The sequence below is a fragment of the Manacus vitellinus genome, unplaced genomic scaffold (assembly GCF_001715985.3).
Source record: "Manacus vitellinus isolate BGI_N305 unplaced genomic scaffold, ASM171598v3 scaffold_6_pilon, whole genome shotgun sequence".
NCBI classification, from domain to species: Eukaryota; Metazoa; Chordata; class Aves; order Passeriformes; family Pipridae; genus Manacus; species Manacus vitellinus.
In genome coordinates, this window is record NW_021940750.1 from 21,275,310 (window position 1) to 21,301,351 (window position 26,042).

General features: G+C 43.8%; 1 protein-coding gene across 3 annotated transcripts in view; it reads left to right on the forward strand.

Annotated features, from left to right (window-relative positions):
- Positions 1-26,042, forward strand: part of ADCK1 (aarF domain containing kinase 1) — a 77,143-nt gene that overhangs the window by 45,707 nt on the left and 5,394 nt on the right. For all 3 annotated transcript variants that reach the window (XM_018082916.2, XM_008924946.3, XM_018082917.2), the window contains 5 exons: positions 8,020-8,178; positions 11,727-11,885; positions 15,056-15,172; positions 24,645-24,794; positions 25,043-25,240. In XM_018082916.2, coding sequence (XP_017938405.1) covers positions 8,020-8,178; positions 11,727-11,885; positions 15,056-15,172; positions 24,645-24,794; positions 25,043-25,240 — 783 coding nt within the window. The remainder of the gene's footprint in view (positions 1-8,019; positions 8,179-11,726; positions 11,886-15,055; positions 15,173-24,644; positions 24,795-25,042; positions 25,241-26,042) is intronic.

Here is a 26,042-nt window from a genome sequence, read left to right on the forward strand (position 1 = left end):
TCATTTTCTGTAACACTCATGGCTTTGTGACTGAGAAATGCTGTTGGTAGGATCCCAGAGCCGATTCTCAGTGGTATGGCAGCTAGTGGGCTGCAGAGGACCTAAGTGGTACCACATAAAAATAATACGAAAATATGAACTTCACACCCCACGCGACTCACAGCCCTTTCCTAGAAGAAAGGCTGATAGTTGATGGATAACCCTGGTTTTGTACTGTTGTAGTGAAACAGCAGTGATTAACCAAGTTTGCAGTGATTGGCATGCCAGGAGCAATTGTGTACCGCTGGCACATGAAGTGACATGTCTGTGGCTCTGTTGTATATGTATTGTACAGATAGGTGTTTAAAAAGAAAGTTACAAATTTGGTCCTGATAAATTACACAAGAGCGCATTTCTAGCTGTCTTGACAGCCCTGATTCTGCTCATCCAAGCATGAGTGCTCTGGCATGGTCTGGCTCAGCTTCACATGGGATATCAAGGAGAAATAATGTTAGAGCTCAGCTCTTCCAAATTCTAGGCAGGAACCTTATTGCACATCTCCCCCTGAAAAGAACCACGTTATCTTCAGTCCTGTGCACTGAAAGATATGGCTAATTTTGTGCAATAAGCCATATGTAATTGTTCCAGTGCATGAGAATACACACATACCTTTACCTACATTCATTTGCATGCAGCATATACCTCCATATACATGCACATGTACATATATATGTAATGAACACCAGGGAATCCATTGAAAAGAAAACTACTATTCTGTATATATCTACAATATTATTAAAAATACTGAAGTAATAAATACACGCTCTTGACAGATGCATTTAGGAACCATCAATTAGGCTTGGCATTCATTAGGTGGGGAGAAGTCCAATCAGATTTCACTGACTCAACAAAGCCACCTATAAATTGTGGGCTGTTTGTTCTGACGTTTGATGAATTATTCTTCATAATCCACTGTCTGCTGCAATAAATCTAATCTTTCAGTTTTTGCTGTCTTAATAATTCTTGGAGCAATACTGTGACATTTTGTTTTCGCAGAGGGGATAGAAAGGCTGGGACAATGGAAAAAACCTTGCTGTCTGGGAAGTATATTACTCTACACCAAGGTAACCTTTTTCTCACACCTAGAACTTGGTCTTGCAGACTTGCAGGTATCAATGAGTCCTTGGCACCATGGGCAGTTACGTGTATGTTGTTGAAAAGACGACCAGCCTAGGATGAGGTTCACATCCCTTAAACCAGGAAAGGCATTCAGACTTCTGAGAGCAATAGCATCCTAGCGTTGATAAAGTGAATTCCAAAAGTTCTGGCAGACGCAAGCCTTAGTAATGCTATAACAGACATAGAATTGAGTATCTCTTCAGGTATTCTGCTACATGAAATAGAGGGGACATTGTACTAAGTAGTGTTAAGGTGGCAGCTGTAGTCCCCAAAACATTTCTTCCCAGAGTGATATTGTATTGGTCTGTTTTCTGGCAAGCTCATGAATCCCATTATCACAGGGCCTCATGCTGTTTTGGCTGGGAGACTGCAGATAGCATGATCCTTCTGGAACTCTCAAAAGGCTCCTGCAGACTGAGCTCACCTTAGCAAATTGCCATCCATGAAGCCATGATTAAGAGGGAACTGTTTGGTGCTGTCTCTATCAGGAATGGAAAAACTAGATGAATCAAGTCATCACGTCAAGGAAATTCCAGCTTAGAGAATCACAGCACAGGAGATGTGCAAAATTTACCTACCTTAATCACTTTCTTGCTGTCTACTTCCTCCATGGACTTGTCTCACAGCTGTATCATTCCCTTTGTCTTAAATAGATTTGTACCAACTTCCCCATGTGTATTTTCCTGTGCTGCTGCATGGGTTCAAAATGATAGGATACTGTGAGCTGCTCCTGACCATCGCAATACAATATTCCTTTTTATGGAGCTCTGTTGCATTGTGGCCTGTGATGAGTATCCTGGAGGCAAAAAAAGTTCCAAGTTAATCCTGTGTTGCCTAGTGATCCCCTTCTAAAATAGCAGGACATCTTGTAGATTACAGTCTTCAAATACAAAATGCAAGACTCAGTAGCAATTACATCTTATACTGTGATCAGAAGAGGAGATCTGCTGTGAAATCATGGTTGAGGTTTTGAATGTTTCAGTTTGCATTGGTTTTGGTAATAAAGGAGTAGCATTATCCCTGTTGGGTCCCTTTTTGTGAATTGTTTTGAGCAGCTGTGATTGGTGAAGCTGTCAAGCACAGTGAAGTGTCTGGAGATGGTCTCTGCCTGAGGTAGTCTCAGCTCTTGCTGCATGTTCCCACCTGTGCCAGACTTTGGCAAAGTTCTCTGACATAGGCATATTTACACTCTGCTCTGGCATAATTACCATACTTTTGGTAACAAGAGCAATTGTATTGTCTGAAAGTTACATGACAGATGTTTCATGAAGATGCACTGTTACTAAAGCTCAGGGTTTACTCTGAACACTGGGCCATTCCAGCTGTGATTAACTTTCTAGGCTCTGAAACATTGACAGAGTCCCAGATGGCAGCAGGTGAAACAGTTCCTCCATTGTTGATCCTGCTGTCATCAAGATGGGCCAATCTGTTGGGAGAGCTTCTGAAGAATATAAGGATGACTCTACAAATCAACCCAAAAGCTGGAGCTCACCACTCTGTCTTCAAATGTGTTGGCTAAGAGACAAAGGGGTTCAGCCTGCCACCTAAACAAGGCTGGGTTGTTGAGACACCTTCTGATAGTGATCCTGCATCTCACTGCACCCTATATTTATCCTGAACAGACTGCTGACACATGGCCACCTATACTGGGTCTGACTGAGATGGACTTCATTTCCCCATAGCAGCCCTCACAGTGCTGTGCTTTGCATTGGTAGCTAGAAAGGTGTTGATAACACACCATTGTTTTGGCTACTGCTGGACAGTGCTGACACAGCATCAGCACTGTAACATCCCTCCCCCCAGTCGAGGGCAAGGTCCTGGGAGGGCACACAACCAGGCCAGCTGACCCAAACTAACCAAAGGGATATTCCATACCACATTACATCAGTTCAGATAAAAAAGCTAAGGAAAGGAGGAGGAAAGGGGGGCAGTAATTGTTTACGGTGGCTGCCTACTGAGAAACCACTCTGCATGCTGAAGCCCTGGTTCCCAGGAAGTAGTAGAACATGGTTTGCTGATGGATAGAGAATAAACCTTGTTATTTTCCTCTTTGTGTGCGCAAACCTTCTCTTTTGATTTAGTAAACAGCCTTATCTCAACCTACAAGTCGTTTTCCATCTTATTCTCTCTCACCTGTCCGACTGGAAAGGGGAGGGATAGAGCAGCTTGGTGGGCACCTGACGTCCAGCTAAGGTCAACTCACTACACCACCGTTCATCACAATGGCAGAGCAGAGCCACCACATCTCACTCTGAGATGGTATGTAGTGTTGGGCTGGGAAGGGGCTCCGTGTCTTAGGCTCCTGTTCCAGGGTACTGTGTTAACAACCTTTCTGGAGAAGGAAGGTGACATAGTGGGCAGGTTGAAACCAGGCAGTAATATTTGATCATTTGCTGCAGCACATGGATATTAAAAGGTTGGGATTAAGAGTCAGTATATTTTGAAAGAAATTAGCCAGCAAGACATGCACATGTAACTTTTATGGTTTGGAGATTAAGGAACCAGGCTGGAATTTGGGATATCTGGGTTAAATCCCAATTCTGTCAAAGACTTCTCAGAACATGCTGGGCAGGTCATGTAAGGTAATACTTTCAGAACGGACTCAGGATTTGGAAGCTTAAATCCAATTGACTCCCAGTATCTTCCTAAGTGTTTAAGGACAGGATTCAGAAAAAATACGGAGGCATTCTGATGCTCAACATTGTGGCATGAGGTGGTGTGTGCTGCAGACCTCGGGCAGAGCAGTTGCACTTTGGGAAGGCACTTCAGCATGTGAGAAGGCCTGTAGCTGACATCTGGGAACTCCTGGAAAACATGAGTTTGTGCAGGGCCCGTGGTGGCTGTGCACCTCATACAATGGCACTCTGGGCTTAATGTGGTCTCTAGGTGCAACTTCAGCACAAATACATACTAATAAGTTTCTAAGTAGATAGATCCTGTAAGAGCTTTTATATCAGTTCCCTGAGGTGTGAATACTAATGCTAACAGTCATGAAAAGATTTTGCATATTTAAAATTAAATGAGCTTCATTCTTTTGAATTAAGCAGTCAGGGCTGTGTTTCCAGCCAGTGGAGTACAGTGACACATACATTTGCTGGTTGAGCATGTGTCCAATGGGGAGCTGGTTGTGTAGAAGGCTGGTGAGGGAAAGCACCTGTGCAGGGACATGAATCACCTGTACAACTGTAAACCTCCAGCTGGCTGGCCTGCTCCTTTGAAAGAGCAGCCTTAAAGTTCCTTTTAAACCTTTATTAAACCTTTGTGGAAACTATGCTTGTTTAATCTCCTGCCAGGCTTACAGATGGTAACAGCCAGTTGATGAGACCATTTGAGACCAGCTGTGGCCTGGAAAGAACGTGAGATTTCCTTAAGTACCATGTCAGGTGGGCTCCAAGACTGTCCCAGACCTTTGCTTACTGATCATCCATCCTGGAAATGAAAGAGTTTTTGTTGAGGGTGCTCGTGAGCAGTATGAGCCTGCAGCCTGCTCCAGGAATTCCCTGCCTGCATGAAATGGGTGCAGCCACTTTTCCTTGGGAAGGACCCCACTCTCCAGCAGGCAGTGTGGGAGCCTGGCTCATCTTTTCTCTTCTCATACAGGCTCTTGCTCATTTCTGCGTGTCTGGGACACACAGCCTGCAAGAGCTGCCTCCAGCGAGCTGAGAAAGGACAATTTCATAATGAACAAGGGTGATTTGCCGAGTGGGGGGTCCTGGAATCCAGCCGTAATTGTGCTGCTGCTTTATCTCAGCCTCACACCTGCTTGTGTAATGGCTCAGCTGTGATCTGCTGCCTCCCCCATGAGCATGCTCTGCCCTTCTACTCCTGGAGGATCCATCAATTCTCTGGCCCTGTTGCAGTCCCTTGCCTTGCTGCCCTCGCCTGCAGCCTGTGAATGCACACAAATCCCCCCTGGAACTGCAGCAGGGCCACTGAGCTGGCTCTAACGGACATGACTGCTAACCTGGCTTTCACATCTTAAGTAACAAGTTTTTAAAAGAAATTCTTCTGCCCAAAAGAACTCCTAGACACAGCTTTATTCAATTATGTTTCCTTAGAAAACTTAGTCACATGAGAATGTTGTATTATTCCTGCCAGAGGGAATACATGCAGCCTGTTTTATTTTTCCCCTGCATGCATTCAATTGGTTGGATTGACAGAGTAGGCAATTAAGAGGTTCTGAAATCCAGAGCAGATGGAATTTCATCCATTTTATGTATGATCTTACTATAAATGTACCTTACTGGATTCAGGCTAGTGAACTCCCAGTGTTTTAACCTTTGGAGTATGTTATCACCCTTATGACAGTTAGACTAGTAATATTGGCTACCACTTTGTAAAGGGTACATCCCCCTAATATAAGGATGTAGGGTAGTGAGAGAGTTGAACAAAGTCCCAGCTTGACCTCATGTGGCAAGTTCTCTGCATTTTTTTCTTCTTTGAGGTATCTCATAGCCCAGCATGCTTCTGGCCACCTTAAGTCTTTACCCTTAACAGGTCCTTTTTTCAGCCAATAGACAAACTTCAAATAATGGTAAAAGCCCCTGTGTCTTGAACACATGTGCCCTGAGCCATCTGTCATCCTGTAGGTGCTTCTTTGTTCATAGTAATCTGAAACGAGAATCTCCAATCCAGAAGTGAGAGAGAAAAGAAAGGGTGGAGAGGAAAGAGAGAAAAACCTTTTTTCTCTTGAGACACAAGTGTCAATAGGTTTGAATTATGGACCTGCTGTAATTAAAAACCACATAACTAGTTGTTTTTAAATGCAGTTGTTTTACTTAATTGATTTTGCCGCCAGGACCAAAGGGAATTAATTAAATAAATAAAATGCACCTTCCTAGTGAATTACTGGAGGCAGCTGAGTCTGTGTTGGAATCTAATTACTGTGAATGCTCCAGTTTGTCGCTAGCAGTAGTTTTCTGTGGAAGGGGCTGGGAGAGAAGGGGTAGGGTAGTGTGGGAGGGGGCTCATTCCCTGGCAGCTGCAGGAGGGAACAGGCTGCTCCTTGTAGTATTTTATTTCCTTGTCAGCAAAAAAAATATTCGTTTAAAGCTTTGCATGAAAACTTTGCTTATAAGGTCTTTATTCATATTTAATTACTAGGTTGCTGCAGCTCCCATCTTTAATTACCTTTTAAAAAGCAGGTTATAAAAATGCACTGACATTCTTTCTTTTTTGTTACTGTATAAATTACAGGCTTCTCAACTGCTCACCCAAAATCAGTTGAGCCCGCAGGAACAGGTTCACTTTGCTGAATTCTGTATGCCTCAGACCTTATGTGCACCTTGCCCTATGGAGCAGGACAGAAACCCTCAACTAGCATTATGTGAACTATCTCTGTGCCTGAAGCCACGTAACTGTGTTGTCCTCCCTCTGAGCTGAGTGTAGTGGGTTCACCAGGTGCCCACTCAGCCACTCTATCCCTCCCCTTCCCAGCCGGACATGGGAGAGAGTAAGGTGGGAAAAGAAAACAACACAAATCATGGGTTGCGATAAGGCAGTTTATATTTATGCAAAAAAGAAAGCAAAAGCAGCATGCACGCACACAAAGCAGAAGCCAGCAGTTAATCTCTGCTTCCCATAAGCAGCGATGGTCACTTCTCTGAGAAGCAGGGCTCCAGCACGTGTAACGGTTGTCAGCAGGCAGCCATCAGAGACAATGAGTGCCTCTGGTCCTGCTCTTTGCCTCAGCTTTTATATCTGGGTTGACATCATGTGGTATGGAGTATCCCCTTGGTCAGTGTGGGACAGCTGGCCTGCTTGTGTCCCCTCCCAGGATCTCACCCTTGACTGAAGAAGGAGTGTTACAGTGCTGTGCTCAGCAGTAGCCAAAACATGGGTGTGTCATCAACACTCCTCTAGCTACCAATGCAGAGCGTGGCACTGTGAGGGCTACTATGGGGAAATAAATTCCTGTTCAACCAGAGGAGTCGGCTGGTCAGCCAGGCTGATATTGCACTACCATGGCTGTAGTGTTTCCAGAGCCTGCGCTGCCTGGTGCTGCACTGAGGATCTCTGGCAGGGAGCTGTGTTAGGCAGGACAGATGGGCCTGTGCCCACCTCCCATTGCCTCACCCACGTCTCTCTCGGATTTTGCTTCCTGGACCTACCCCTGGTAAATCTACTTCATCCACAACTTTCCTTATAATCTAGTCTTGAGTTTCTTAGCCAGAGCTGCTAATAATTTCCTCTCCTGCCCAAAAGTGCTTTGCTGTCCCCAGCTGGTGCGTTTTCTGAGCTGAGAGCATTGGTTACTATTATAGGTGTGAGAAAGTCCATCACATTAACCACGTTTTCAAGCCAAGTTGTCAAGGTGCAAACAGCATTTTTTGTCCCCCTGCCTTGAATCCTGCCCTTACCACTGCTCCCAGTCATGTGCTGGCTTTCACCAAGCAAGTTAGCTGCTGCTGGTGTAATGCATGGGAATACATACTGTCAGGTTTCAGGGGGTGATGGTGGCTGTTATTAAATGTCTGCAGAAGAAATACGTGCAAAGGAACAGCTGTTGGCTTCTGCACCTAGTGATAAGCAAGAATGCTGACCATAATCACTCCAACCCGTTTCAGTACAGCCTGGAGTGGTCCCTCACATGCTGCCTGGCCACCACAAGTCCAAGATGAAATTCGCTGCTGGGGCTCTGCCACAGGTTTCCATAAGCAGAGTATCTCCAGGGCACTTGCATGCTTGGCAGGCTTCACTGGGAGGCCAAACAGTGATAAGGCTAAGAGAGGGCACAGAAGAAAGATGAAAGGGCTGACTCTGCCCAGCTTTGGCATGTGCACTCTCTGCTCTGTGAGCAGGGCTTTTCTTGGGATAGCCTCTGGCACCTCAAGCTGATGTTTCTTTCCCTTTTTCCAACAGATAAAAGAGCTATTCATGAGTTTTGAGGACACTCCCTTGGGAGCAGCATCACTAGCCCAGGTGCATAAAGCGGTGCTTCAGGATGGGAGAACGGTGGCAGTGAAAATCCAGCACCCAAAGGTCCAAGCTCAGAGCTCCAAGGATATTTTACTCATGGAGGTAAAACTAACTGTTGACTTTGACTTCCAGAGCAATTACCATTGAAATAGAGGGGGCTACATTCACCCATGGTGTAAGCAGATATAACAAAACCAACCTGTAGCTTTGAAACCTCTGCAGACATCAATGCTGACTTACAGGATTAATATACAAAGTTGATGAGGATAGCAGTGTTGGTGATTGTGTGGATGGAAAGACTGAACAATAGGGTGAAAGGGAATGCGGGAAGAAGGAAGATAGGTAAACATGAATGACATCATTGTAAGGCCATATAAGATTTAAGAGCGAGAGAGTGAGCCGCAAAGTCTCTCTTCAGCCTGTATGCCTATTAACTGGTTTATTAAACTTGTCTCAGTTCTCTTGCAATCAGGGCTATGGGGCCAAAGAAAATCATTGTCCGTGATTAGCATGTTTTTTTAGATTAAATTCTAGTGTGGATTCAACACTATGATTCAGTTTTGTTTCTTCATCAGCTCCTTAATGCTGAACATTAAGCATGGTGGAAAAAAACCCCCTGAGATATGGAGAGGGTCACCTTACAGGGGCAGACACACAAATGAGGGATTCAACTAGGGAAAAAGTTGCAATGCCTGGCTCCTGTTCCTCTCCTGAATGGGGGGTGCCACTGATGTTCCCAATGCAGTGCTGTAGCTTCTCCCAAACTTCTAAGTCTAGCCATGGAAGGGAGAAACTGGAGAAAAACTGTGGCACTGAACTGCATTGCAGTAGTCAAAGATGCCAGTGATACGGTATGGAACAGGAAATGGACACAGGGCTGAGATGCAGGAGATGGGAAGGATTAGGTTGTAAGTGGTTAACACTAAAGCTTTAAGCGTAATAAATAAAGCTAATAAGTATATATACATGTATATATTTGCAGTAATGTGCACATTCATTGGCAGACAGGTAGGTCCACGGGACTAAAGTGGACCTCAGCTTAAGCTGAGGGGTTCTGATAAGTGTTTAGAGGGTACTGCTGATGCAATAACACAGTTCTCTGTCACAGAAGATCAGGAATCAAAGATCTTGCCAGCACCCTCTCAGAGGATCATGTAGCTAAAGCTTCTTTAGGCAGCTAAAACACTCTGCTTTGAGCAATCCTGGCTAGTCTGCATAGAAACACAGGTGGTTGTAGCTGAGGCACATTAGTTTGCAGCTGAATATTTATTTTGAACTCATAGTGAAAGAAATTTTTCACAGGAGCGAACAAAACGAGCAGTGATTGGCCCTCCAGGGAAGACTGCCCTGGAATCCAATCACCTCACTTACAGGCCCCCCGGCTACCAGGGGGGGCAATTTTCAAACCATGACACCAGGGAGAACAGTTTAAAACCAGAAGAGACAGGAAACATTCTAAAATAATTTGTTTAAATGTCTCTTACCAGTATAACCAGCAATCACAGCAACATGGCGTAAAGGGATTTTGGATTTTTATGGTGGCTCAAACCACCACACCTTCGGAAACTTGAAACTAAAACAGTGTATTTCCTTTTGGCAATTTAGTATTGTTCTTCTACAGACAGCCTAGTTTAGCATCCTTGAGATCTGTTGTGTATACACAGCTATGGGAAAGTAGCTCAGAACATGACACACACAGTTTTGTTTTTAAAAGGCCACTTGTGGAGTGTTGCCTTACATGCATCATCATATCCTTGTGTGGGACTCTTTTTGTGTAGGCTGCATGGAAAGCCAGATTACATGCACTGATGTTCTGGTCCTTTAAGAATCAGATAGACATTGCAGCTAGGTAGGACGTTAATTTAAATATTGGTGGAGATGGTCTTATTTAAGACTGATGGTAAAGAGTCTGAATGGGAAAAGCTAGATGGAAAATTCCTAAATTCACTTGAGTTTCATAGAATCAATGCTGACTCTTTAAAAATCAGTACAGCATCTGATAAACCCAGAGAGACATACCTTGCTGCTCTTCCTATATCAATAATTTTTTCAAGACATGTTATACAGATGTCAGAAAAGGGATAGGTGAAATGCTTGTTAAGTATGTCCCTGCCATTAGTCAAGTCGGCAAATTGATTCAAAATAGTATTTAAAGAAAGCAAAAAAACCCATGAATTTTCTCACATCAGGCACTAACGAAATAATCTTGCAGACCCTATGAAGTTTATGTACATGTTCATGAAGATCACTGGTTACATTTCATTTCGGTGACATAAACTTGAAAGGATTTATACCTCTAGATGTAATAGTAAAAAACTAATTCAACAGTGTCTAGTAGTAAAAAACTAATTCAATCACCAGTGAAACCTGGTGATTACATTTTTAAGGGAACATTGAGTTTGAAACTGACATTTAGATAAGAGAAGTTGAGACAGGGATGGAGAACAAACGCTGTCACACACCTAAACAGGAGCAGTGATGGTTCATAAATTTATTTTTTGTCATACATTTAAATGATAGCAGCTTCTTGTGTGTACTTTAAATGTTCCTTCTGCAGTGCAGAAATTCCCACCTCAGTGGTGAAGATCTGCAAAGGGAAGTGGTGCAGTAACACACACAAGTCTGTTTAAATTTTCTGGTGAATATGCAGAACAGGTGAGGTAAAGACAGCAAAGTGGATTGCATTTTTGTTTTTTTTACTTGTTTTATGACTCAAGTAGTTAAAAACCGCCCAAAAAATTATTTTCCTTAAGGCATGGTCCAAATCGTCAGCTTGTGTAAATTTGTGACTCTGGTGGAGAAACTGGCCCTTCTTTGACCAGAAAACATGCTTGGCTGCAATGGAGCTTTGATTATGCCATGCAGTTGTGTAATCTTGATTCACTCACCCCTTAAATATTGCTTTAAGCAAACATTTCCAGGAACTTTCTGGATGGGCCTTTCAAGGTGCTGTGTAGCTGAGTACCTAATCCCTTTAAGAAGAGGATTCTAGGTAGTGGATATATGATACTTGGAAAACACCTCCTCAGCATTTCTGAGGATGGCTGTGACTGATGCTGAAGAGCAACTTGCCCTCTGACCCCTGCCAGAAGTGTTCTTTAAAGATCTGTAGCCTACTAACTGTATCCAAACTCCACTGTCTTCTTTGAACTGCCCCATGGATTTTCTGTGCTAGCAAAATTCTCATTCAACAGTGGAAGAAGTAACACAGAGGTGACAAGTCTTACATCTTTTTCATCTGCTTTATCTGAGAGCTGTTCGAATGAAGCCAAACAGTGACTTGTAGAATTATAGGACCCAGAAGAGAGTTGCTCCAGGGCCATGCCCTTGGCAAGATCTGGCCATGTGGTCTCTTCTCCAGGGCTGCTTACTTCTAGGCAGCAGGCAGCTGGGCTCCCTTTGGTGTGTGCGCCATCATTTAACTCCTGGATGTGCCTGTGTGGAAGGGTAAGCCAAAATTTGTGTTACATGACCAAGGCATGACACTGTGTTGCATTGTGATATTGTAGGAACCCTAAAAGCACTTGGGGTGTAGGTTGGGTTTTTTTAATCTGTAAGTTATATGGAATGATCCTGTCAAAACAGCACTGTGTGCAGCTATGTGGCTTTGTAGCCAGGAGGCAGCTGATTGTCTGTTTCCTTGTTTTCAGGTTCTCCTCTTGGTTGTGAAGCAGATCTTTCCAGATTTTGAGTTCATGTGGCTGGGGGAAGAAGCTAAGAAGAATCTGCCCTTGGAGTTGGATTTCCTCCATGAAGGCAGAAATGCTGAGAAGGTTGCTTATATGCTCAAGAACTTTGACTTCCTGAAGGTGAGGGAACACATATTTCTGTCTATATATGTGCATTAATGGTCTCCCCCTCTGTGTCTTATGTACCTCATTCACCAACTGGAGGAACCATATGGAGGGAGAATGGAGTTCAGTCTGTCTGTGTTGTTCATCCTAGACTGCTCTGCTAGTACAGACCAGAAAATGCTCTGAGGCAGGCTTTCTCCATGTTTGTTTCCTACTGTACACACTCTATATTGGGCCAGAAGTGGTGGCTTGGTGCCAGCAATCTCTGGAGCCTGCTACTCATTTTCTCAAACACTTTTTCTGAACTTGTCTAGTGCGTGTGAATTTGCCATTCTTTGCTGAGCCATCTGATGGTACCTTTTCTTGGACTTTATCTCAACTGAGGGCAAGAAATGGACACAGAACAGAAAAGCTAGACTGAAGCTGATGATGTCAAGTAGTATTGGGAACACTTTGTATCTCAGGAGGAAGCATGTTTGCATGAGTCCTTCCTGCTGCAAAAAGGCACATTCTCCCTCTAGAATTGGGCATACAACCTTCATACACATTCATGGCTAATGCATTCACGTTATCTTCATACACAAAATCAACTACATCCACATGAGCTCTTCCCCACCTCCCCTGCGACACAGTGTCTAAGGTCACTGACAAATGTCTCAAGTATAACCAGACATGTACACATCTCATTCTTGGAAAGACATAAGCTCACATCTTCAAACTCGCATGTTCAGAGATCTTTTGCTGACAGACAAGAGGAACAAGCCTCCAGTGCATACTTTCTGGAAACACATGTAGTGCTGTGGGCACGGTCACTGATGTAACTGCATTTGCACATGCACAAAGGGAGCAAAAAATATACCCTCCTTTGGACTCTCCTGGATACATACAATCAAAATGAGGTTTTCACGTCCTGTTTATGCAGAAGTACCAAGACAGAGGTCTGAAAGAAGGTGAGTTTTTGTTGGGCTTTACAGCCTGATGTATCCATTTTTCCTTGCTTCCTCCATGCAAGTGCTTTCCTTGTTGTCTGACTCAAGGTTTGGTGCAGTCCTTTTGGAGCCCAGTGGCAGCAGTGGCCTTCCCATAGACACAGATAGCTAAAAGCCACCAGGGCTACAGAAGGCCAAAGGCCAATGGTTTTGCTGAGTGGGTGCTTATCAGAAGTGATGCACCTTGGAGAGCTGTATCCATTGCATCTGTAACTAGGATACTGTGAAGTAAATCCCCATGGAGACAGCCAATCACCTCCTCGCTGGGTTAAGAAGCTATCATGATATCAATATGTGTAACAATAACAAATGGCTTGAGATGGCTAAATAATGGATCTTCCCGTCTGACCTGTCAATTCAGAGACGTGTTCATCACCCAAAAGCAACAGAAGAATTGGGCCCCTGTATCATTAATTTTCCTAAACACGCTAGAAAGCTGAAAAGTAGATTTTGTGCCATGAACCTGTTTGAGCTTTTAAAGCCAGAGATAAATTATTTCCACACAGTAGCATTACAGCCAAACACCTGTGAGTAATTAAAAAAATCACTGAAGAATTCGACTCTGATTGAGAGAGGCATCTCCAAGAGCATGGATAGTGCTTTACAAGCCTACTGACTTGCCTGTGTAAATCCTGAGACAAGAATGAGTGTTATCTGAAATGATCTAAGGCAGCAGGGATCAGTGAGCTAGATGGGTTGGGAAACTGTTAGTTTTGGAGTTGGCTGGCTTTCTCAGCAATCTAACTGCAAAGAGTGAATATCCAGATAAGCTGGAAAGGCTGTGAGTAACTCAATCCCCCTTGCCCATAGTGAATCTCTGGCATCAAAGTCTAGGCAAGGTTCACATGCAAAGTATGCCAGGAGTGTTGAATGGTGGGACTGAGGGACATTGAAATTGCTCAGCAAAGGAGCTTTTGATCTAAAGTGGCACATAGATGATAAAGTAGAACTGGTCTCTCTAGAGACCTCTCTAGAGACCTAGGACAGTGAGAGAAGCAGATAGTTTATGAGGGACTGAGACATTGTCGGTAGTTAAAAGCAAGAAATACTGCTTGTTCAGGAGCTACAGTGGGCTGGTCATCCCATGGCATTGGTCACACTAGATGGGCAACACCTCTTACCTCTTCCTGTCCTGCCCCAAGATGCTGGTCCTAAGTCCATGCCTGGGTCAGGAGGGTGAGGAGAGGGGGCTGCACAGCTGGCTCACTATTTGTGTGATCCAAAATTTGTATCTCTATACCAGGGCACAATATGGGAATGGGTTGAACTCCCTTATATCTTTGGTAAAATGTACCTGTGTGGCTTCCCCCATGTGCAAAAGCAAATCTGGACAGATTGGAGTTTTGGTCAGCACAGTGATGTGAGGAATATCCAAAGGGAGTTCAGCAGAATGGCTCTTGACAATAAGGGACTTTAACATGGAAAAAATTTGTCTGGAGAAAGAGGCTGGAAAAGGGGGAGCCAGCCTGAGCAATGCTTGTGTCACTACCTCCCTGGATGGCACCAGGCCTCTTACTGGTACTTCACTCAGCTTGATTTACTGCAGATTGAATGAAAAGTGCTTTGACATTTTACACTGTGTCACGTTGGCAGTAAGATAGCTAAGGGTCTCCCAGGGTTTCTGTGAAAAGTCCCTTATTTGTGACACTTGATTTTTCTCCCAGTTCAATTGCAGATGGCCTAAGTATGCAGGGTTTGTCAGCTCAAAGGCGTTCGTGTTCCAAGGGGCACTGCGGAGATGCAATTTATGACGATGGCTTATAATTTTTAAAGCTGTGTAAGTGGACCCCGTGCGTAGCAAACAAGATGCAGTTCCTATCTAAAGGAGCTGAGTGGATGATTCAGAAACTTACAGTAGGGACTAGTTAAACAGCCCAGGTAGAGGAGCTGCAGAGCAGGTAAGAAAGCTCTCAGACTACACTGGGAGTGGGAGGTGGTCAAGATATTGTAGAGCGTAACCAGAAATGTTGCATGAGGACAGATCCTGCTGTTGTTGAATTGTTGTGTTATCCTTGTACACATTGCTGCTGTCCTGGGGAACTGGCCAGTAGATGGATTTACCTCCCATGTGCTCATCAAAAAAATCCAAGTCCTCACTTCAATTGCTTCTATTTTTACTCCTCTGGGCTGTGTGTGATATATTCTCTTTCCTTCCCCAACCTGTTGCCTGACTTAATCCATCTGCTCCTGTTTCAGGTCCCCAGGATCTACTGGGAGCTCTCAACAAGGCGCGTCCTTCTCATGGAGTTTATGGAAGGGGGGCAGGTGAATGACAGGGCCTACATGGAGAGGAATGGCATCAACGTCAATGAGGTAATTTCTCAGCCATCTCTGAATTGGACGTGGTGGGCAATGCAAAACTGATGTTGCCATCAGCTGACCTTGATGCAAAATGGAGGCTGACAGGATAGGACAGGACAGAAGAAGAAGCACATACAGATGTGAACAGAGCAATCAGACTGAGAGATCTGCATTCTTGTGCTTCTTGGAGAAATACAAAACTCCTTTTTGGGAACACTCTCCTGTAGGCTGCACAGCTAGAGAGACCTTCAAGGAGACATAGTGAAAGATGACCATGCTCTTATATTGCAGACACCCATGGTTTGTTCCAAGATGGTAGTTTCTGTTACCCTAAAGGAACAACTTCAGCTTCTGATTTTTTTGTCTTGTGGACTTTGCTATTAAGAGAGATTTGAAAAATTTTGTCCATGGCAAAACACAGTCAGCTCCATTTATCTGGACAAGTCAACTGGTCAAAAGTGAGAGAGTAATTTCTTTGAGTGAGTTTATCCTATCCTTTTCTTCTGCTGTAGGCAGAGGTCAAATCTAGCCCATACAATCAGTTACAAGAGTGAATATTCTTCAAGTCTTGAAATAGAGAGGCTTGTTTTGATGCATTAGCAGTTGGGCTCTTGAGCAATATGTACATTCAGATTTTGAGGTGGGCTTCCTCACAGTTCTTGGATAGCAGATCCATTCTGATATCAAGGTAGCTAGTATAGTATACCTCCTTGGGACTTTGGTTACTTTGAATTTTCTCAAACTGCTGGAGATAGCAAAGTTGTAGAGAAGCAGCTAATTTCAGTTTTTCTAACTTGCAGAGGCTTTTGCTTGCAATTAGAGTGACTTAGGGTGAAAATTTCTGCTAATTTTTTTGTTCGTCCATGCCTTTGGGAAGGTCGTTTTGTAACATCTTGGCACAATAGGTCCTATGCAGCAGTGAAACCACGTATTTTCCTGATTCTGAGCTGGTCTCTAAATGACGGCTAAGAAGTAATTTTGAAAAAGTTGTCAACAGACTTCTATTGCTGCAAAGTATAAGCCTCAGACAGTTCTGGCTATCTGTCAGGTATAGGGTGTCACTCAGCTCAGTTGTAAGACTGAGTTTCTACAAACTCTCTCAGTGCCTGCACTGAGCTGTTCTTCCTTTTCTCTCCCCACCCCCTGAAATTAATGATTAACTTTACTGATTACCAGTAAAGCAGCAGTAGAAAGGAGGGAATACTGAGCTTGTCTAAATCATGGGGAAGGAGGTCTGTTATTATGGCTGCAGTAATACAAGGTAGGAGCAGTGCACACCCCAGACTTCTGCTTTGGCAAGGTGCAGCAGATGGGGACAAATATAACCAAGATCCATTATCAGCTGCTGCTGTTGTTGCCCTGGGTAAACAACTGCATGGCATGGTAGTGAGGTGAGCAAAAGACAGCAGACGTTGAAAGGAGCATGAGGAGAGGACAGCAACCCACTTTTCAAAAGTGACCTGACTTATAATATATAGGAGTTTTGGCTTTCAAGAGATACATTAGCTCCATATAAATCACCTGAATCTATCTATCTATCTATCTATCTATCTATCTATCTATCTATCTATCTATCTATCTATCTATCTATCTATCTATCTATCTATCCCTCTATCATCTTGCTCTATTTTGTTTTACTGGGTGGAGGAAGAGGAATCTTTACTAAGCAGGATTTCTTGTGTGACAATGCAGCAAAAGCAAGCCGAGTCTCTCTCCTTTAAATGGAAAGAATCCCTGAGGTGAAAGCTCCCTTCAAACCAGGTTACTGACATTTACTTAATACCGTCTGTAGCAGGATTATCATTAAAGCTGCCCAAAAGCACATTAATCTCACTGGATCCATCCAAGTGCTGGATTGTAATGGCATTTAATCAGAGAAGGCTTTGATTTCTAAAGACAAGTGCAAACACTGAAATATCTGCCTGTGGAACAGTTACTTATTCATGTGCAAGTGTAGCTGAGGAGGAGCATGCAGCTAGGATATTGACAGTGAAAGGGAAATCTGGAGAGGGTAGTTCTCAAGAAATGAGCTGGCAGGAATTGTGAGGGAAAACCAGGGCATGGCAGGGTTAGGAAGGGGCAACTGGAAACTGGGCTCTTCCTGTTTCAAAACACAAGAGGATTTGCAGTCTTGGTTGGGAAGTTACATTTGGAAATAGGTGGTAGAGCAGGGAAGAGAGGAAAAGTAGACTGAGAGGCTCTCAGGAGGGTTGTAGCACACTGTATATAGGAGGAAAGGAGGAATAGCAACACTACTTAGAGTATGGATTTTTAAAGAAAATCCCAAATGACATAAATGCTCCTTTTGCACCCATTCTGATTGTACCTGATTAATTTAGACAGACCTTGTCTGTATACAAATCTTAACATTATCTCTGGTCTGCTGCATGGGTTTTCCTTGTCCTTCCTTTTGGATTCTCTGCCTGTCTCCACAGAGGCTGCTGTATTAGCAAGCTCTGGGAGCTGTGGAGCTTAAAGATGCACTTCTGGCATTGTGCTGTAGTGCCTCCAACTAACCAACCAGTTCAGGTAGCCAAGTGTAGAGTCCCCGTGATCACCCTGGTTTGGATTTGAGTCAGGGAAAGGCAACAATGCCATATACTTCAGCTCACCAAAAGCCTGTTCGTGAGCTGTGGATGATTCAGAATTCAGGAAAGTGTTTTGTCCAGCTGAGAGTTGAAAGCAAACAGCTAAGGTACTTAAGAAGAGCTACTGTGCACAATTATTGCCATCTGTCACCCCATCCTACTGTGGCTTTTTGCTTCTTTCTGTTACTAAGTGGGTTCTGCATTGGAATGGTATCTCTTAGCTCAGTAAAGAGCCCAGCTATCTTCTTGTGACTGACAGATTTGCAACTTGAAATATGCTTTCAGTGTGGGATTTACCCTTTCTGCCAAGAGTCAGGAGCTGCAACCATGTAGCTGCTAAAATTTAAGTGGGATTTTCCCAGGGTGGGATCCTTTTGTCAGCACAAATGTGGAAACCTCTCATGTCTCAAGTATTTGTGCTTATAACACTCAAGTGTTACATGAAGCGGAGCAGAGAAGAACACTGTTTCTGGGGAAGATGGCTATTCTTGCTCTTTGCACTTGCTGATGTCGTCTGGGGAGAGGTTTCTTTGCAGATTCTCCTACATTTCATCTTGTCTGAAGCTTAGTGAAGTTCACAAGGCACTGGTAAACAAGGATAGTGACCTCCAGCTATTTCAGCTTTTGAACTGTGCAAAGACACCAGGTAAATGAGTTAAATTACACACAAACCCATTTCTTACTGAAAGTCAGTCCCAAGTGTCAATGTCAATCAATTGCTTAAGTCCCACCAAGATGCTTTACATTAAATCCAAGGAAATACAACTGTATTTAAAGCCAAGGGCAAATGATTCCCATGGTCATTTTGGGTCTAACAGAGATGCAAGAAACAAGTGAAAAAACAGTAACTGGTCTTCTCTACCTGCATCCTTTTGAGAATCTAGACAAACTTATCAAGTTAGTCCCTCAGTTCCCAGGGTGGATGAGTCAGAATACTTCTCCCCACTTAAATGCCATGGAAGATGGGGCACTGAGCAGGAAAATAATTTCCTCCGTCCCCAACAGAGAGTACAGGGCATGTTAGGAGTGCACTCCAGGAGTCCTAAAAACTATCCCTGTATCTTAATGACATCATGTGTGTCCAGACATCACCTTGCTGTGATGCTAGATCAGTGCATAGTGATAGTACTGCATAACAGAGCACTGTCGATCCTCACAACTGGATCACAGAGGAAAGAGTGTGAAATGAGATCTCTTGTGTGTGACCATCCTAATCTGCTATGGACAAGAGCCATTTCAGAGCAGAGGCACAGAGTAGGCTCCAAGTTGTGGCTATTTTCCATCCACACCCTTTGCTAATTTGACACCAGTTTAATTGGGCAGAATTGCCCTAGCAGGATTAAGCAAACCCTTAGATGATGGCTGTAATAACAACAATGAAAGAAAGCCAAAAACTCAATACAGTTTTCAATCCAATTAACCTTCGATTAAGGTTCCAAAATCAATGCTATTATTTTGGCTTGAGGAGGTAATATTGAGCCCTGAGAAATGAGCTGCACAACGACCTTTATTTTTAATGAGATCAATAGAAGTTAGTGTCGCCATCTCTTAAAATAATTGGCAAATATTACAGTCAAATTAAGGCCAGAGACTAGTATCTGCTGCTGATCTAAAGAGACAGTCACAGGTGGAGATAGGACAGAAAGAGATGATGCTCTATCAGGCAGTTTCATCTGGGACTTATCAGGGGCAGGCAGTGAGATCATCTCTGCAGGACCATGACGCAGGATTTTTTTCTTTGCCTTTCTTCTTTGTGTCAGTTGGAGGCATGGGGCCAGGACCACTCCAACTTGCTCACAAGTTCAGGAAAGTGTCAATGCCTTTCCCCAGATAATCTAGGCTGGTTTGTTACATTGCAGCTACCCTTGAACATGATATATGTGCTATCTTGTTAGTTGTTACTGTAGGAGTACTCACAGCCTCAAATTTGCATGCATTCTTTCTTTTCCAAGAAGTGTATTGCTAACTATTGTGTATTGGTGTTCTAAAGATACTCATTTGTGATGGACTTCCTACTCTTTTGTTACTGTCACATTGCTCTGTCAGCTGGGTGTGCTGATTTGTTAAATGGGGAGTTCCATACAGGGGCAAGGGTGACAGGTTGTCTAGGCTTTCAAAACTGATGGCAGCAACATATTGTGGCTCTGTACATACACAAGAAGAAATATATCACTGCTGCTACCTATAGTTCAGCTTGGGATCTTCTGAGTTAGATGACAGAAATGCAATAGGTGTACTTGTTAAAATACTTGGTACCCTGGATATGAGTCCATTAGCTAGAAAAGGTTGGGATTAGTAGGAAAATTGCAAAGTAGGTAAGAAACTGATAGAGGCAATGGTGGAGGGAAATTACCATAATGGAGTTTTGTGAGGTTTGCTCTTCAAACAGATTTTATTTAATAAATTGGTAATGACCTCAACACAAACAACTGTGTCAAGGACATTGTTGGTGACACCAAGTTGAGAGGTCTGACACTGTAGAGGAGGACCAGAGAAGCAATAGCATTTGTTGGCCTTGAGAACTGAAGTGATAGAAAGGGATAAAAATGAGCAATACCAAGTGGAAAGTCATGCACTTAAAAACTAAGAAGAGTTTCTTAAATAGATTGGGAGTTTATCAGAGGAAAGCGACATATTAGAATTAACTTTGGGACATTAGTAAATCACGGAGTGTGTGTTTCCTGTGCAGTGCAACTGTGTAAAAGGAAGGTTGACACATAGGACACACCTGGTAAAGGAGCATCCTGTAGAAATGGGGTGGTATTTCTTCTGTATTTATGCTGATTATTATCTGAGTGGTGGACACATTGGAGTAGTAAATACTGGAGAGAGATGGAACTAGTTAAACTCCAGGATTATGATAGCTAAGGAAATAATTTAAATTGGACATCATTAAAATCAGGCTGGGATTTAGGGGTAAGGTTCTGACCATCTAAAGGGTACATTTTTGGAACAGCCTCCAACGTTGTGCTTTCTGTCTTACATATTTCCAGTGAACTTGACCAGTTTATAGAGAGACTCTGTGATACTGTACAGTAACAACCTGTAATATCTGCACTACATTGTTATTTTCTGCTGTACTGGCTTGTGACTCACGTAGGATAGTTTGTTACATGTAGCATCCTTGCCATATTGAGTACATAAGATGAACTTCATGTGCTTAGGCTGGTGAAGAGTTACTCCAAGTCTGGCTGTTTTACATGTATTTGTCACTCCATTGTTTGATTGTTGTCTACAATCTGTTTCTTCCTCAGCTCTGTTTTTTTCAAAATGAAAACACTGGGCTGAAAATGTGCGGTTTGTCTGACACAGTGTCATGGTCATGTCACATATTTGGCAATGGCAGATTGCTATTTGCATTGACTAGTAAGGCCACAGGCTCACTTGTTGACTGTAGTCATCACGTTCTGCTGCAGCACAGACAGGCAAATGGAACTTCTTTTAGGCAATAACACACCTTCTGGCAATAGGACATGCCTCTGGCCAGAGCCAGAGCCTGATGTCATCCTGACATATCAGGCTCAGCTCTTTGTTCTTATGTGTTATGCCTAAATTATGCTATTCTTGGTAACAGCTCCTTTTGTCTAGTTGTATTTCTTGTAGTGCATTCAGAACTACAAATGCTTCTGCTTCCTTGCTTTTCAAACCTCCTAACTGTGATAGATTCTCCTCCTCTGCCATCCTTAGCCAACTTTGGAATCTTCAACTCTTTTAATCTTTGTCCCAAGTAAGAGCCTCCTGCATCTTGCTCATTTATTTACTTTCTCTGAACTCCCTCTGTGTAGTCTGCATCTTTCTGTTAATGAGATGTCTGGAAGTGAATGCAGAATTCCAAGGGTGATTATTATTTTTTTTACAATGTGCAGCAGAACAATGCTGAGGGATGCTGGTAATGATAAAGACCCCATTGTGTTGGATGATAAACAGGGAAAGGACTGATGACCTCTCTGTGTCATAATAAAAAGCCTGTGTGTTAACTTTAGTCTTTGCTTTTGTAAGTCATTGCAACCTTTTGTCTAATTTGTGATGCACCTTCACCCTGAGGTCTCACACAGCCTAAATGCTTGCTGAATTCCTCCCTTCTTCTGAGCAGAGGTTTTCACACGTCTCTTTTCTCATTTCACCTAGCTGCATTCTTCCAAAGTGAATTCTGTAGTGTTATTTATCCAGTGACCTTCCTAATAAGAGTGGAATAAGGGCCCATAGGGACAAGGCACAGTACTGGAGAATTAATGTATATAAAGGTTTCATGGTTTTTTTCCTAAACCTTTTCTCAAGAAACATGAACTCCTTTTATCTGAATTATAATAATAGGTCACTACCCACATATTACAATCTAAGCTGTAGAGTGTAAAGCTTCCTGTTTTATTTACAGTTTGATGGTATTGGTGCTTTCTATCTTAATTTAATTTGTATCCTATTTTAGAGGTATGTCAGCAAACAAAAATACATAAAAATACTTTAGTGTGCAGCACAGCTCCATCTCTTACACTAGGTAAATTTTTTCTAAAGATTGTTTATATGCTTATATCATAAATACCTGTAAAATATCTCCTGTATGCTAATGAAATAATACAGAATGCATTCATCTGTCTTAAAGAAGCTATAAGGTTTACTTTCAGTGAAGATACTGGAGAAACTCAAAGTTGCATGCTGGGGAAGAGGTAAATATAAGTACAGCAGGGAAGGGAAAGAGGATGTGGATATTGCAGTGAAGATTGTCTTGTATCCCTGACTCGGCCTGAGTGTCTGAGCAGGCCTGTAACCCCTCCGTTTTTATGGCAACATGAATCCTGAGCTGCTTTGCTGTTGCATCGTGGGCTGCAAAAGGCTATGACAGATCTGTGTAGTAACCTGTCTGCTGAGGGTGACTCAGGAGTGGGGGCCTTCTCTGCACCTGGAGCCTGCAGCTGTATCATAAGATGCTGTTATGAGGGTAGCATGGATAACCTGGTGAGAGGTGTTTTTGTAGGATCCTACAATATTTGGGATTGGAAGGGACCTCAGGAAGTCTTTTATCAAATCTTCTTCTAAGGCAGGGTCAGTTATGAGGTCAGACCAGCTTACTCAGGGTGTTAGTCAGTCAGGTCTTTAAAACCTCCAAGGATGGAGATTGCACAATCCCTTCAGCCATGAACCAACCAATAGGTTTGCAGAACTGCCAGCCCTTGTCTGGACTTGTGTTTAATGGGCATGAGGCATCATTTTGTACCCCAGATTGTCCCCAGGTCCTCATCTTCATTAATTCTGTGCTCTTCCATGTTCCTGGAGAGCAAACAGCTGAGGTAGGGAGGGCGGAATGTGGTTTACCCCATGTCTGCAGTAGTGTTGAGTTTGATGCTATGATCAGTCATGAGGTCCAAGTTCATTCCTTCAGGTATGTAGATCCCTGGGAGGTTGTGTGAACGAGTGACTGGCTTAAAACAGACTATCTGCACGTCCTTGGACTGTCAGCAAGTGCTTCTCAGCTCTTCTAGGAGATCACAGCACCTGGTATACTTTGGTCCTATCTAATTTTAGAGCTTGTCGATCTAGGAGACCTATAAGGGTGACTTCATGGCTCCAGTGATCTCTGCTGGTAATTCAGAAGGGAAACATAACTTCCCTCAGTGAGTACTTAAAATAACACCAGTGTGACATTAGGGACGCTGCACTTCGGGAGATCACAGGGCTGTGCTGTGCCACCTGTGTGGGTGATTCAGCATGGGGCCAGCATTCACCATGACTCAGCAGTGTCACACTTGAGGGACAGAGTATTGTTTCATGTGATCCTACAGCCATCCCTGTTGGTGTGCAGCAGGAAGGTTTCCTGTCCTTTCTCCTCATTTGTAGTTACTTGGGCATTATTCATAATGAACACTTTTCCCAGAGGTGGCTGCATTTCAGAGGTGGGTAAAGCAAGCCCTTCCCTGACTGGCTGGTTTTCTGCAGGGTGAGCTGTCATTAGTATCCCTGTTAACTCTTCTACCACCTCTGCTTATGGTGACAGCTGCCAGTTTGCTGCTTACACAGGGTGTCTGGAGATATGCTTGGAATAATTTATAACAATTGTCTTTTAATTGCTTGTTCAGCACTCTGCTGTGTAGCAGTGCTGCTTTGGGATGGCAGGGAGGGCTGGCAGTGGGATGTCAGGGCAAGGCTGCTGTGGTAGTGCATGGCAAGGGATTGATTCTGTGCCCCTGGGATGTTTGCTTGCTCCTAGGAGGTTTTTAACTTTAATAACATCTCTTAGTGATAAGGAGCAGTAGCATGGAGGGACACAGCAGTGACAGGATGATTTAAACAACCTTTCTGTGCTGCTTCATCTTCACAGACATTGCAAATCAGCTTAGTATGGTTCTGAGGAAAAGAAGAGGGAAAGTGGGGGGACAGCGTGATGGAGAGATGGAAGAGGGAACCCATGGTCATTCTGGTGACGAGATTAATAGGCTGAGTCTCCCCTCACCCCTTCTCTGCTGGGTCCTGCTGCCATTCATGGATAGAAACACCTGAGACTTCCTCCAAGCAGTCTCACCCACCCCAGCAGTAATTTCTATGCCTTCTCTGTGAATGCATGTCTGCCCCTTTCTGCTGTCCTACTTTCCTCCTCATTACCAGAAACCTCATTCCTACCCCCAGGTATTTTCTCTTTTTTATGCCAGACAAGTGTTCTTAAATAACCCTTGATCCCACAAACACCTTTATGGTTCTCCTTGCATGGATCCTTCCCTCAATGCCCTGGGTCATCCTGCTACTGGTAGATGCCAGCAGCCATTTGTCAGTGTGAGGAGCTGCAGGAGCTCTGCATGGGGACACCGGCAGACCCTTCTCCCTGTAGGACTGGCATGTGGAGGCTGCCTCCCTGGCAGGCACCCTGCTGTTGGTGGCAGTGTGTGACCATCTCTGTCTCCTCACAGATCTCTCGCAACTTGGGGAAGCTCTACAGCGAAATGATCTTTGTGAATGGCTTTGTGCACTGTGACCCACACCCAGGCAACGTGCTAGTGAAGAAATGCCCAACCTCTGGCAAGGCCCACATTATCCTCCTGGACCATGGACTCTACCAGGTATGTAGCTATGGGGGGCTTCAGGAGTCTTGCGAGGCTGCCTTTGGGCATCAGGCTGAAAGAGCACACCCAACTGCAGCCTTGCCCCTCTGAGCACATATGAATACATTTTTCATGTTACTCCCATGACCCTCCAAGGATATTTTCTGACTCTGAAATGGGGGATAGAGCACAGCTAAGGGACACAAAACTTTCCCCCAGTCTCCTGTCCTCTGTGGGCTTCTGAGGGGCCATGTCTCCCTACCCAGGTGCTGAGCGAGTCATTCCGCATGGACTACTGCCGCCTTTGGCAGGCCCTCATCAAGGCCGATATGAAGAGGGTGCAGAAGTACAGCCGGCGGCTCGGGGCAGGGGATTTGTACCCTCTCTTCGCCTGCATGCTGACTGCCAGATCTTGGGAGTCTGTCAACAGGGGTATTGACCAGTCACCAGTCTCAGCCAGCGAGGTAGGTCCTGTGTGTCCTTCCCTAACGTGTGCCCTTCCTTCTCCTCAGGTACTTGCAACACTGATACTGCAGCAGTGCTGGGCAACACCTGGCAACCCTGTAGAAATTTTTTCAGTGATAGCTGAGCTAGAAAAAGCCAGGACTCCTCCTGCAATGCGTTTTATAGTAGCTGAACTTAATTTCCCAGATTCACTTGTCATAGGCTGCTTAAATTTTGTATCATATTTTAATGCCTAAGTGTTCACCATTTCTAGCAGGGGAAACATTTGTAGATTGTCCTTTTCTTAAAAAAATGTTGAATGCAGCTGTGCAGGAAACCATCAAGGAGGCTAGGATAAGGTAGAGGAGACATAAAGGCTTAGCGGGAAGACACGAGAAGGATAATGCATTATCACTATTCATGTAAATGACTATCAGCACTGATACAAACTCCTAAAAACTCCTGGAAATTACCTCCCAGTCAGAAACCCTATTAACTTGGAGTCAAGGTTGCTTAACTGCAGATCCTGTCAACTCAATCACTACAAATCTAGGAAATTGCCACTTATGTTTTCCACCCTTTCATATCCACGCATGCTGGGATCCTTCTCATGCCTCCTCACACACCTGACACACACATACCTCCTTAAGAATAGTAACAGCCCCTGTCAATTGTGCTGTTTTTAGAGAGGGACATATGAGATTTCAGCCAATGGACTAGTGTCTGTGAGTAGAAGCATGTTGTATCCTATGGTTTGCTTTTATCTGCACACAATTTGTAGTAGAGAGGACAAAATTCATTTAAGTGGTGTTATAATATTGT